General features: G+C 43.6%; 1 protein-coding gene across 8 annotated transcripts in view; it reads right to left on the bottom strand.

The window, feature by feature from the left end:
- The window catches only part of ARHGAP17 (Rho GTPase activating protein 17), a 41265-nt gene that overhangs the window by 10816 nt on the left and 15825 nt on the right, over nt 1-14624 (bottom strand). For 7 of the 8 annotated variants that reach the window (XM_069030160.1, XM_069030167.1, XM_069030162.1 and 4 more), the window contains exons 2-13: nt 12136-12175; nt 8358-8462; nt 7482-7558; nt 6278-6389; nt 5999-6075; nt 5190-5301; nt 4483-4551; nt 4245-4326; nt 1942-2069; nt 1444-1555; nt 827-908; nt 307-387 (exon numbers count right to left, since the gene is read on the bottom strand). In XM_069030160.1, coding sequence (XP_068886261.1) covers nt 307-387; nt 827-908; nt 1444-1555; nt 1942-2069; nt 4245-4326; nt 4483-4551; nt 5190-5301; nt 5999-6075; nt 6278-6389; nt 7482-7558; nt 8358-8462; nt 12136-12175 — 1077 coding nt within the window. Of the gene's footprint in view, nt 1-306; nt 388-826; nt 909-1443; nt 1556-1941; nt 2070-4244; nt 4327-4482; nt 4552-5189; nt 5302-5998; nt 6076-6277; nt 6390-7481; nt 7559-7976; nt 8194-8357; nt 8463-12135; nt 12176-14624 lie in introns of those variants that run through there. The other variant, XM_069030166.1, reaches the window with a different exon arrangement.

Here is a 14624-nt window from a genome sequence, read left to right as displayed (position 1 = left end):
TTTCCAAAATGCAAAACCAAAAGGAAAAATGAGATGTTTAAGATAGATTCAGGTGATTTCTAAGACTGGAAACTACAGCAAAGAGCAGAGTGTGAGCCATATGTAGAAGGGCTCTGTGCATCACTATTTTCTGACAATAGTGAATTAAGCTGAGAACACCACCTGTGCATACCCACTGCTGCAGGAAATAAGAAGTATTTTTATAAATCTCACTGAATTTGGCCAAGAAAAGCACACCTGGATTAGAGTTTAAGTTAATTGGCTTTGAGGTGCAAAGCAGCTGAGCTAAGAGATGTTTATGCCTACCTGAAGTTAACACGGTAATGCTCAGGTAATCTGTTACAAATCCTCCATAACTCTTGGAGCTTCTTATCCTGGTCCTGAATACTGAAACGAGAAAAAAAATGCCATGACATCTTACTTTCAGGTCAGAAATTTGTTGTGTCTGCAGTGACAAAGAGATAATGGCATAAACTTCCATTTATGCCAAATAAATGCATTGTTTTGTATTCAGGAACTCAGTAACCTGCTACTCAGATCCCTGAATTACCTCTACCTGCAACAAAACTGCTTGAGCATCAATACTGTGCAGCCAGCAGCCTGAATCAGCCCTTATGGTTAAACAAAACAGATATTTCACCACATTTTGTGCAATTTGTACTAAGCTATGTATTATTTAAAATAATTTGTTGTATGAAATACCTGTTAGTGGAAAAATAAGTAACTGTGTGAGCTTGGTTGTTTCTTTTGAATTCATCTATGAAGAATCAAAACTAATAGAAATATGCAGCATGATTTCCTGTACAGCTATTTTTAGCATGCTTACTTTGCAGCTTGTGTCCACTCCTCATACAGGCTGTAGGTCATGAGAGGCTCTGGCAGCTCCCGCAAATAGGATTTCAAGGCACCTGCAATGCAGACAGGGACAGGTTGGCTCCTCAGCCACTGCTTTCAGACTTCAGGGAAAATCTGCCCTCAGATCTGCAGTTTTATCTGTGCAGTAAGTCCCAAGTACCAGGGAAACACTGGCAGGACCTGACACTTGCAAAGTGTAACTGCTCAGATCTTAACACAAAGGGTCTGTCAGTAATTAGTGCAATTTGACAGAAACATGGGCTATAAAACTCAATCATCTCTTCAGAACAAAGAACTTTTGAAGATGCATTAAAGGTCTACACATGGGTCTAATCTGCCTTGACCATATTAACACTCTTGTCATGAGAGGAGATGTGACAGTTGAGTCATTATGGTCACCTGAATTTTACACACCATTGTCACAAATGCATCAGGTGTGGTCACCACGGGCACCCTACATTTACCTGTGTCAAACTGTGCAGTGAACTTTCAACTTCTCCCAGTTTAACTGTGGAGATCAACCTGAACAGCACTGAAGCTGTGTTGTATCAATTTACACCTGGTTTGGATTTGGAACACTCCCAATACCTGCAACAGCGTGGGGATCTGAGTAAAACTCATCAAGCTGGGAAGTGGAACAGTCCAGGGCAGCTTTCAGCTTTTTTAACTTGGAGGCTCCAGCAGCAATTCTGAACAAGCCCTGCATCACAGAAATAAAATTTATTGATTGGTAACCACACTTTGGCACAAGCATGGAAGAGCACCAGTTTTACAACAGCCTCTTTCAGAACATTTCAGCTTTGGGGCCTTCCCCTGACAGTGTTATGACCCAGCTGGCCCTTCGTGTATCGTCTCACATCTGACCATGGTTTAGCTCCCCCCCACCCTTGACCCATCCCTAATTTTCATTGTATGTACATCCATCTCCAAGATACTTAACACAGTGCTGAGGTTATTCTGTTGCAAAACATTTACCAACTACATTAATGAGTTACTTAAGCAATGTGGTAACAACAGACACCACCTCATGAGCTTGACTGGGCCCTTTTTCCCCCACTTCCCAGCCTGTGATGTGGAATTACTCACCTCCTCTCTCATCCCTGTTTCCAGGAGCATCATGACACAGGCTTCGATAGGAACAGCGATTTCCCGCCCACTGCGCTTGAGATGCTCTTCCAGGGGAGTTCCAAAAGCTGGTTTTTCAGTCCATTTGTCTAAGTTGGAGAGTATCAAAACACTGAGCAGAATATCTACCAAATCCTTGAATTACAGCCCAGGCAAGAAGAGAAGAAAGCCTCTAGTACAGCACAGAAACGTTCAGACTACAGCAGGAGTTTTACAGCCCTTGATTGGTAAAGTCCCTTGGATCATGAGGAAAGAGAAAATGAGGCTGCTGGTGGTCAAGAAAAAAATACTTCTGCATCTTTCTGGATGGAGTATCACATACAAATTCTGTATATAACTGGAATTACAAATAACAAACCTCAGCACAAGTGCCAGCACAAGGCTGCACATTCTCATAACACTGATTTGGCTCCAGTCTGCAAGAATCTGTGAGGAAAATTTTGTACAGATTGCATGACCTGGGCTGATTTTTGTTTTAACTGTATTTAGGGTGAAAAAAAACTGAGCTGTTAATAAAAAGTTTATTCCTTAAATTTGATTCCTTAAATTAGCAAATTACAGTGAATGTTAACAGCCCCAGTGTATCACATCAGAACTACCACGGTTACAGGCCAACACTGTAATTTTCAAATTTTCAATTTATTTCTTTAGTTCAACTCCAATTGGCACAAATTTCTCCAAATTGAATGTGAATTTCTTCTTTCCTACAATTTATGTTCTGACCCATTTCTGCTGTTTTAACTGAAAAAATGCAGATGTAAAAGGTTATTGTTAGTACAGATGTGTTACTTCTTTTATGTGGAAAAGAGGCCAAGAAAGACAAAAACTTTAGAGGACTTCAAAGAGCGCTCTGAAGGCAAAGTGTTTCTGCAAAGGATTTAATTCACTCCTTTTCTTTAAAAAACCACATCAATCACATCCCTTGTAAGGTTTTAGTCCCTCTCATTCATTAACATGCCATGAAATGCACATAGTATTTCCCAACTTTTGCAAGTTACAGCAAACATTAGGAAAATAAACCTCAGTACTTGTTCAAAGTCCCAGCTCTCATCCCTGGAAGTGTCCCAGGCCAGGCTGGACAGGGCTTGGAGCAATGGGGTAGTGGAAGGTGTCCCTACCCATGGCAACGGTGGGCACTGGATGGGCTTTAGGGTTCCTTCCAACCCAAAGCTTTGTGGGATTCTAATTTACACTGCACCTAGAAACACAGTGTGAGAAATTCCCTACATTCAGCCACTGGACTACCATGGCTCCCAGCCACCTTCTAGGGAGGCCAGTCTGTTCTGAAGCATTTGTTCCTCAGCTGCTCTGTAGAAACTTTTCATACAACAGTAACAAATTTCAAGCCATATCCACAAAGAACCTTCTGCACAGCCCTGCTAAGCCCTGGTGCTGCACCAGCATCACCTCTGCATTCCCTCCTCTCCCACACTGACAGAGTACAGATATTCCACACCATCTTCCAAAATGCTCTTATTTATTTATGTATTGAATTGGTTCATCTTTTACAACCTGCATGTGGCCACAGCTGAAGATACCTGAGCCTTGCTGAGCTCAGATTGTACTTTCTCTCAGACTCTGTTCACCTGTTTCTCCAAAGGTTCAGGGACAGCACAGCCAACGTTTTGGAGAGTAGTTTCCAAAACACACAGTGCATGTTCATCCCAAGTCATCAGTGATACACCTGAAAGTCCCCTGACAGTGGAAGCTCAGCAGCAGTTCCAGTTCTTCTTAGGGAAGAAATGAAGCTCTACAATTCACTTTTTTAGCTGCTGATAATCAGCACAAGAACCCAAACTCTCAATTTTCCAGCAGGCAGTGCACACTGGGAAAGAGGATTGCACAAAATGGGGCGGGGGGGGGGGGGGGAAGAATCAAGCTCCTTAAAATACATGGAGTTTTCCTGATAATCACCTGCAATCACTCAAGAACCAAATCACAACAACACTTTCACTGACCTAAAGAGCCAGGTACGACTTAGCAAAAGGGCACAAGGAAAACAGGTAAGCAAATAGAAAAATCCTTCCTTTACCCTCCTGAGTATCAGAGAGATCCTTAATATTTCATTAGTGTGTTAAACATGGCTGGAGAACTCCAGAGAACACGAAGATGGAATTATGCTTGGGAATGTAAAATTGTTAAGCAGATCAAAATGGCCTCATTAAATCAGTCTGCATGCAAGAGAATCAAGATAGAGGAGGAGAATATTGTGCATAGGTGGCACAGGCAAGGAGAAGCATCAGCCAGAGCACAGGTTACTTTACCTTGATGGGCTTGAATTTCGGGTAGGACCTTTTCTATGACTGCTAATGCTTTTCTATGGTAATCTGCTTGTGCTTCTAATAACTGAGAACAGAAGCCACATTTTAAAAACAAAAAGAGCATTAGCTTCTGATGAGCACATAAGACAAGACTAAAGGTTTAGCACACAAAATGTCATCTCTGAGAATTAAGTGTCTGTGCCCAGCTGTGCTGAACCAGAGCCCCACTGCCAACACTCACCATAACAAAGCAGCGAGCGTATTCCCCTTCCTTGGACACAAAGCTGTACATGTCTGCAGCCAGCTGATCCTTTGGGAAAGATGCAAACCAGGGCAGCAGATTTACTCATTTCAAAATGTACAGAAAGACAGATCTATTCTGTTTATTTTGCCTGCAGGAAGGTTTGAACTAAGAAGCTGTAATGCACTTGCTCTGCTCTATGTGTTCTTCAAGCAAAATGAATCCAAAATCTTAACTCTGGTTTACCCAGCAAAGCATTTGCCCCCTTCAATCCAGTTATTTATAGCACTCAAAGACAAGTACTAATAAAAATGGTTTCAGTTCTCAGTACTCAATGGAGTATTTGCTGTTGAGAAGTGAAAATGAATGTCAACTGCTCAGAGCTGTGACAATCAGCATGGTCCTGGGATGTCCCAGCTTCAGTTTCCTCCAGGTGCCTCCTACTGCATGGCTGCTCCTTGGCTTGGAGCACCCAGAATATTCATTCATGCCCAGGACATGGTTGTCTCAGACTGAAACTGAAAATAATGTCAAACACCCAACTTAGAAAAACCCTGGATGGAGTTCCTCATTGAACTAAAGCAATTCAGAGATCAGCTGGCATTAAAATACTCCTAGGACAGGCAGTGTCACAGCCACATGATTTGCAGCTGCACAATTGGGCAATGACATGGGAGGTCTGGAAGGGACACTCATCCTGTCCTTACCTTGCACTGCTCTACTTTATTTCCAGCTTCATCCATCTCTTCCTTAAGAGATTCTATTTTTGAAGGATGCACTTGGAAATTTGTTCCCGAAGTCTTGTGGGCTTGGTTGTATCTGGGGAAGAAAAGTTTCATTTGGTGAAAATCAATATTCCACAAGAATCTGCATTCCTGGCTTCTTTGGAATTGGTTTCTTTCAACAGGAAACAAACTCCACAGTTCCAGAGGTTTTCCAACAGAACTAAAAGGTTCAAAACACACCATTCATGACATGCTGACCTAATCCACCAGCAACTATAAAAATCACAAGGAATCCTGTATCTGCCACAGTCTGTAACATGGGTGTAGAATATGCTGAAAACCACCAATTTTCATGGCAGTTTAAAACCATTTAAAGGCACTCAGGGGTGAGATGAACACCCCAGGACCCTCCCAATGCCATGGCTCCATACAAGGCTGTAAAAGCACTTGGTGTGGTTACACAGTGAGATTCCTGTTCCCTCTTTAAGCTGAAAACTTCAGTGATTCCTTATTTAAGTTAAACCATATATGAACTGGAAACTGGATGAGTTGCCAACATTTTTCCTATTATATGTAGGCACGTAAGAACTCCAAAATCTTGATTCTGTTTGGATCTAGCAGTCATGGGTCCTTTTCTGGTGTAACTTAAATGTAAGTTTGTCTTTTTTCACCCATTACCTGCTCACAGCAGCATTTCAGTAGCAAGCACCAGATCAGAGCAGGTGCCATGAGATACCAACAAGGAGTTCACATGGATAGAAAACCACTCAGTAACTAAAATGCTCTCCTACCTTCCCCTTGCAGAATCCCAGTCCAGCACCAGCTTTGCAAGCTGCTTCCTCTGCTTCTGAATGTTTGGGATCTCTGTCTGAAATGAGAATTAAGGGCTTACATTGAATTTTAAATTGTGCATTGTAACACATTACATGTTGTAGGCTCCATATCCACTTTCCACCACTAACACAGGACTCTTAAAGCAGTTTTTTAATACCAGCACTGAGATAAACCCCTTTTGCTCAGTTTATGCATCAATCCAGATGTGTTTCTCCTCTCAGGATGAGCTGTCTCACCTCTGTCAGCAGGCACAGTGGATCTATAACTTCTCTTTCAATCTGTACTTCATGCTGGGAGAGCTCCATTGCCAGTTTATTCTCTGCATCCCCACAGGTATCCAGCATTTTCCTGTAAGGATTACAGGAAATTGTTATGGGAGTTAACACTGACTGAAGAAGAAGGATTCAAAGCAGAGCAGAACTTTGGAAAGCTTTGTGCTGTATAAAGCAAAGCATCCCTTCACAGCCTAAACCCAACTGCTCTGTGCTCTTTTGGAGAAATCTGGGATAAGCAAGTGGTGGTGTTAAACTTTTGTCTTCTAAATTCCTGAGCCATGACAACACTTTGCAGGCTTTTAGACATCCAGGTGATTATACCAGCCCTAAGGGCACAGAACTCAGTATTTATTTCCAAGCCTATCCTTCCATCTCACCAGATGCAGGAAAAATTGCTCAATGCAGTATTTCATTTTCTCCTAAGCCCCTTTAATGTGAAGGTCTTAACACCTTAATGCCCAGCAATCCCATCCACAGCAGTCTCAGGCTCCAAACCCATGACTTGACCTTTATTTTATGCTTGTTATAAGGAAAACTGCAATTCTCTAAGATTTTTATCCAGGTTTAAATCTCAGTGGGTCAGAAATATGTTCTCAAAGGTTTCTAAGGTCATTCTATGCAGTCTCCATAAGAATTCCCACCACCAATGACAAAACCCACTTGGCTCTAGGAACTCAGCACATGGAGATTCATTTGTTTCACTTTCCTGTAAATTGCGAATAACCACTTTACCAGGACAGATAAATTGGGGCTACTTTGAACTAGAAGCTATTAATACAAATAGATATTATTTTAAGTCATCAATTCAAACCTGCAGAACACATTTTATAATATAATAAAAAACCAGTTTAATTGTAGAATACACAACATTTTAAACTTCAAATGGAGATGATAATTCTACTAATCCACAAGGATAAAAGCAATTTTAAAAGCTTTTATGACAGCAGAGAATCAGAACCCTCTGGAATGCAATTCAGCCTAAAACTTGTCCCCAAATCATTCCAGAAAAACTGCTTGCTCACTGTTTCTCCCTTGGATTAGAGAAAGAATCTAGAAATATTAAGTTTTATTAGATTGAAACCAGCCTTTGTGCACCCAGAGGCTCTAATTAGAGCCCTGCAGGCAATAAGATGTCAGACAGCAAGTCAGAAGAAAAGGCACTTACCCCAGCAGAGTTTCATCACTCAGCTGGATGGATCCTTCTTGCATATTTTGAGCCAGAGCTGTTAGAGGCAGTTTTTTCTATGGAACAGAAGGAACACTGCTTAGCTTAGTGCTGCTCACTCTTTCCAGCTTCCCCAGTACATCCCCTCTAAGACTCTTCTCCTCTTCCATATGGTTTCTATTACATGCATGCAGCTCATTCTTGAACTTAAGAAAATGCCAAGTCACAAAAAGTTTCAAGCCCCAAGACTCCTGTTCTCAGACACTCTGAAAAGCACTTTCTTCTCAGTTTTAGCTGGAGTGACTGGCCCCAAGTGTATCTCAAACTACTGCCAAGGAGAGAGAAACAGCTTTAAGCTGAGATTTAAGCAACCAGCTTGTCACCTCTCTCTCCCAGAGGTCCTGTGTGCCCCTGCTCTCAGGACTGTGTTACTCAATAAAAGGAGAAAACGTGAATGTGAATTATTTCTGGTTCTGATGCTTTAAGAAAACCTACCTATGGCTTTGCTAAGGAGGGGCAGAAATCAAATGTGTACAGAAAACCATTTCCAGCCACCTGGAGGTGTCAGTGTCCAAGGGCAACTCCAGATCTGAGGAGTTGGGTCAGAGCTGCAGAGTTTCTTCTCCTAGCTGGGTGTCACAAGAGCTCCAAGCACTCCACAGACTGCAGGGACAGGAAGTGTCCTGACACTGCTGAGGCGTTCCCAGGCTGTGCTGTTGTGTTGGATGGGGAATGGCAGCTGGTGTTTCACCAGTGCCAGCACGTGAGCTGGTCTGACAGAGCTTTGCTCCCCTCGGCTGGTGGGAGGCAGAGCAGCTGAGCTGCACCTGCAGGAGCAGCAGGATGGGAGTACAGGGCACACACAGCTGTACTCACATGTCTCTTGTCAGGGTCTGTGCCATGCTGGCCCTGCAGACAGGCAATCAGCCTCTTCTGGGCCAGGTGGCACACGGACCTCACGGTGTCCAGACGCCTCTCGATCTGATCAGACCCGGGGGGAGAGGGGAGGAAGAGAAAACAACACAAAAACCAGAAGTTATTTCCCTGGCCTCAGCAGAAAACCTTCCCCCTGTACCACACTTTGCTCTGGGTTGCAGATTTCTCAAATTCTCCAGCTTACAAGAAGTGCAGCTGCTTAGCAGAAGTGCCTGACAACAAAAATGCTTGAGGGGAGATTGAAATTGGCTTTTTCCTCAGTGGCACAGAAACTCAGTCAGAGCTCACAGCACTGGAAAGTGGGAAAGGGAAAAAATATTGCCCTGCTTGGCATCTCAGCAAAAGGGAATCAGGGTGATGTTTGCCATCTGAGATGAATGGCACATGCAGGTATCTAAGACACTAATTTAGGGAGAAAACTGTGGGAAAACTTGTAATTTTCAATGCGACCTTGTAAAGCAGGTGCTGAAGACACATCTGACAGCTCCTTCCCACTGTATGAAGCTGTACTTCAAGCTCCTCCTCCATGTCCTTCCCTGGCTGTTAAACACAAGGACAAAGCTCCCACGTGCTGAGCAAAACAGTATTTTCACAGAGAGACTACTGGGATTCAAATGGGATATGGAATTAAAAAATAGGAGTCAAAGCACAAACAAGAGTTCTGTTTATCACCATCTAATTCAAACATGGCTTAATACACAGCCTGTGAACAGGACAAATATATACACGATAAACTGTTCTTTTAAGGGATTTTAAGTAAGGAATTTGGACTATTTTATTTCAAAGAACACCAAAAGCAAACAAAGTGATGAGCAGTGGGACAGAACTGCTCATGGCACTGAGCTCTCTGTGCACAGCACCCAAAGAATGCTGTTTATCTGCATTTTGATGACTCACCAAGAATAACAGGAGGCCCTTTGGAATGGATTCTATTTAAAAAGCAAGGGGGAAAAAAAAAGTAGATTTCATCTGTAGAAACAATCTGAACAGATTCCAGTTTTTGATACAGCTCTAAAATCACTTTTACTATATTTGCAGGAGGGCAAAATGAACCCAAGTTGAAGTGCTCAAAAAACTCAGTAAAAATCTAGTAGGGCAGAATAAGGTGCAGAGAAACTGCCCAGGGATTTCTCTGAGAACACAAGGCTCTGCCTTTTATTAACAGAGCATGGAGCAACAAATTCAAAATTAAGTCCAGGTGGAAAAAGTCCATATGGACATAAATGAACAAGCAGGTATTGTTTGTGGTCCATTGTTGCATCTGAGATCACTCACTTCTCTTGTGTTATCTTCAAAATGAAATCCTGGAATTGTTTGGGTTGGAAGGGAGCTTAAATCTCATCCAGTGCCTCCCCCTGCCATGGGCAGGGACACCTTCCACTATCCCAGGTTGCTCCAAGCCCCATCCAGCCTGGCCTTGGACACTTCCAGGGATCCAGGGGCAGCTGCAGCTTCTCTGGGCAGCCTGTGCCAGGCCCTCCCCACCCTCACAAGGAGGAAACATCATCAACGCATTCTAAGCCACCCTATTGTTACAAAGGAATTAATTTTTGCAAGGTCAGGTAGTTAAAACTTCTAAAAGACTGAGCACAGGGTTTTCCCACACCTGGAACACGGTGACATCCTGGACCTGAGCCACCTCTCAGACCCCAAAGGCCAGGGCAGCCCTGGATGGTGGCTCACATTCCTTGGAAAGGCTCTGGAGCACACACACTCCCTACAGTCTCTTTCCAGGCACCCTGCATTGCAGACTCGGAGGGCAGATGACTGATAGGAGGAACATGACCCCAAAACTTCACAGTCATACCCTCTCCTCTCTGATCTGCCTTCTGAGATGTCAAAGATGTCAAGACAACCACAAAGGACATTAATCTCCTTCAAGCCACCTCTGAACTGACAATGTGACCCATAGGCCACGATGTCTGTCCCCTCAGGGCATCCCCAGAGTACAGAACATCACACAATTGCTTTATTATCTGCCACAAGGCCGTGCCAGAAAGCAGGGCTATTGTAAAGGCCTTTTCAGTACTGAATTATAGCCCTTGTCTTCAGATGAAACACATTGAACAGACACTTGAAATGGAGCACAACCCTTCAGAAAACAGAACAAAAAAAAGCTGTAACAATCCTGTGGCAAAGCTTGAGCTAAATATAAAAAAGCCCAACTGTGAACCATGTTTGTGAAGTGAGCAGCACCACGTTTCCAAGCTCTTGGGTTAGATAAGAGCCTCCTGCCCCTGCACAAGCCCCCAAGAGCAAACAAACAAGTGAGTAAATTCTTCCACTTGGGTGTAGCCAGGCTGATTGGGGCCTGGGAAAGCCTTGCTTGCAAAATTTTTTTGGCAACAAGCAGCAGAGCTTTTGGCTTTCACTTCTTGTTACTATTCTGCAGCTAAGCAATAAACCAGATGGGCCCTCACAGGCTACCAAGGTGTTTAACATCCTTTGTGTCACTGAGCTGCACACCTCCTCAGAAATTAAGAACAGAACTGTCAGACTAGGAAGGTATTTTTAGTTTAAATAAAGCAATCCCCTGAAAACGGGGTGAAATGTTTCAGGTCTGCTCATCTCACCAGTACACTGGCACAGGGTGCCCAGGGAAGCTGTGGCTGCCTCATCCCTGCAAATGTCCAAGGCCAGGTTGGCTGGGGCTTGGAGCAACCTGGGAGAGTGGAAGGTGTCCCTGCCCATGGTAGGGGGTGGAACTGTATGGGCTTTAAGGTCCCCTCCAACCCAAACCAGTCTGGGAGTCTATAATTCAATGTATTTGTGTTGAATTCATGTTGGAAGACTGACACACTCCCTCAGCTGCCACTTGAACCTGAGCAGCTGGAGAGCTCTGAACCAGAAGCACTTCCATCATCTGCTTGACTTCCCTGTTCCATCTACAGGTCCTGACCTCTAGCAGGCTGAGATGCTTTGTAATTAATCAGGTATAACCACCACACTTGAGGTCCCAGGAGCAGCCAGCCTGACTTCCCTCACCAATTTGTGTTCTTTTTATAAACCTTTCATAAAGGAACAAGAGGAAGACAGCTATGTAGGACAAGTATGCAGGCAAATTTGCTCCATGGAATCAGTCACCCTTGTTAATGTGACAGTTGCAGTTTAAATTCCACCATGAAAGTCATGTCTGATGAGATGATAAATTTGCACAAAGATGACAAGTCTGCAAACAAATCGATGTCAGCGTGACAAGCCTGAGAACAAATACCACAGCTAAACAAGAAGCATTTGTACACTTACTCAGAGCAATAACAGACTTTAAGAAAAAAATTGCCATTCTTTATTAGTGAGCAGCTGGAATGATTTTTGAGCCACTTCTCTTAAGGCCCAGTTGACCTGTTCAGGAGAAAGCAGTGGACAGAAACCAGCTGTGCCCAGCCAGGGTTTCTTCATCCTCCTCAGACAGAGTGGCAAATCATCAGCACCAATGGCTCATGGGCTTATCAGGCCTGTTCATCTCATTAAAAGCAAAAATGGTTCCTCCTTCACTGTACCAAGCCACGTGATAGGACTCAGAAACAGAAGTAACTGAGTTTTTCTACTCAGAATGTATCCCTGGTTTTTTATGTGCTGAAAAGTCAAAGACATCCAGGGTTCCATCCCTGACACGTGCAGTATTTTTTCCCCACATTAAGTACTCCACAAACCTCGAAAGGCTCACATGTCACAACAAAACATTTAAAAAAACCCCATATTAAGCATGATACAATACCTGCAACAGGTCTTCACTGAGTACCTCTGTTCTCTCAGCCCTAAGGGAGGAAAAAAGACCGTTGTCAGACAATTGGCATGTTCAAGGTCAAAGATTGCCTCAACAATTCCAACAAAACCTGCTCAGTTCCAAGTTATAATCCCATTACTGCCACTGCTGCAAACACCACCATGTTCACCATGTCACAGGCAGCCCTGGCTCCCAGCACACGGAGCTTGGGAAACCCTGACATGCCTGGAATGCCCAGCCCACAGCACAAATCCATTGCACCAAGCTCTAAATGGTATTTCCAAGTGCACATGGAATAATCCAAAGCAAATTGGAATCAATGCACCTGAGTGTAAAGGAATATAAAACCATGAGGAGAACAGGAGAGTCACCTTCATCTCTTTGTACTGGAGCACTGCAGAGCTTTATCCATCACAAGCAGTGGGAATGGCAGCCTAAAGCTTCCTTTAACCCCACCCATGCACAACCTTCACCAGAAACCTCCCATCGCCTCATCTTGCTGAACTCCATAACACTAAACCAGAGGATTTGGTACTTGAAAAGTTCATCAGAAGTTAATGGTATTCCCAGGAAAGTCTGCCTTCAGTAGAAAACCCCTGACTACTCCACACACTTCCAGACAAAACAGGTGATGACCTGTTACAGACATACTCCTGGTCTTTACACACACACTTCCACACCTTTTGCTGTCCCAGTTTACATAAACTTTAAATTGTTTAATGTTGATACAGGTTTATTTGTTGTTGGCTCATTGACTCTAACAGTGCTTGATCCTCCCTTTGCCAGGCCTATAAAATAAAGATAAATTCAGTTCACCCTACTCTGCTGCTCACCGTTTACTACACATCTACACCATGGAGCACTTGGAGGGACTCCAGGACACTCTTTTCCTGTTCAGAGAATTTCCCCTGCTGCTGCCAGAGTCCCTCAGCTACTCCAGACTTCATCAGATCCTGCAATCTGTCAAATAACCCACTGCAAACCTGGGCACGCACAGAAAGCTCATGTTCCTGATCAGGCCTCAGTGGCTGAATGTGCTAAAAGCTTCCAAGGACAAGATTCCTCCAGCTTTGGGTTGGTGTTTTTAAGGCATTTATTTGACTTCAATTTCACAGCACATTATCTGCTTGAACTAGTTGTGAACCATAAGGTGTTTAATAATTAAATGCCAGAATAAAGTAAAAGCTCAAAACCTCTGCCAGACTCAGACAAAAGCAGCTGAAATACTCGGACAGCACTGGAGTATTTATTTGTTGAGGAAAACACAGACAAGATTGATAAACTTTTCTCCCACCCAAACAGAAATATTTTGTCTGATGAAAATTACATCCTGTTAGAGAGCAATTATTTATACCTATTACTATATATATATTAGCCCTTCAAAACCCACTCTGCTTTAGCCACAACATTAATTCAAACCTCCTCAAATATCAGAACAGAGCTTCCATACAACTTTAGTAATACAAAGTTTGATTTCTCCTTCCTTTTTCCTAGAATATCCTATCCAGTGGAGTAAAAAGCAGCCATGGTTTAGTACTGTGCTAGCAGAAGTTTGTTCCAGTTTAAGTGTGGTTACTCACATACTATGGATCACTGTGTGAAGTGCAAAATAATTTTACTTATTTTTCTTAAGCTCTCTTCATACACTGAACTGGTTTCTCCAGGATCTAAAGCCCCAGCTGGACAATCCAGATCTCCTCCACGTGGATGCTCTCCCCAGCCCTGCGTGGCAGCAGGGGCGTGGCCAGGCCAGGCAGATTCAGAACAGTCCCTGGTGATGATGTCAGGTTCGGAAGTGCAGTGAGGGAAGACCTCACCCTTCCTGCAGGCCCACATTCCACCTTTAATAAGGAAGCCAAGAAAGAGCCACTAAATAATGTTGTTTTTCAGTGATCACAGCCATGAAAGAGAAAACACAACCCTGTGATAGCAGCACAGCCCATCTCCTCTCTGCACAGGGAAAAGCAGCAAACCATCAAAGGGACCTGGCTCCTTCAGAATTAACCTCTGTCTCCCTTGGAATTACAGGTATGACCAGTTTGAAGTTTATATCCAACTGCAGCTTCGAGGGATGCTAATTCCTTCTGCCAGCTAATTAGGGAAGCAGCAAACTTCTAAAAAATAACAGATTTTCTTTTTCACTGCTGAACTTCTGTCCTCAGCCCTTGTTAGGGCTTATTTGCACCTTATTTAATTGAACTAATGAAGAAATCCTTTTGGAATCAAGAACTGGAAGCCTGAGCTGCAGAGTGTTCCCAAGGGCTTTCCCAAGCCCAGCAGTGCTGGTCACCAGCCGCCAGACTGGAGCTTCCTTCCCCCCACAGGACACCCCGAGCACAGCCCAGCACAAGCTGAGCCTCTGAAGGCCAGACTGCAGCAACCAGGGCTGTTTACATTCCCAGAGCTAAACTCCACTCAGTCCAAGCAGTTAAATCTGGGTTGCAAAACGAGGTTCCTCCAAGCCATTACTAATGGGGAAA

The sequence above is a fragment of the Aphelocoma coerulescens genome, chromosome 14, assembly GCF_041296385.1.
Source record: "Aphelocoma coerulescens isolate FSJ_1873_10779 chromosome 14, UR_Acoe_1.0, whole genome shotgun sequence".
NCBI classification, from domain to species: Eukaryota; Metazoa; Chordata; class Aves; order Passeriformes; family Corvidae; genus Aphelocoma; species Aphelocoma coerulescens.
The sequence above is the reverse complement of the archived record's forward strand: the minus strand, read 5'-3'. Positions and strand labels throughout refer to the sequence as shown.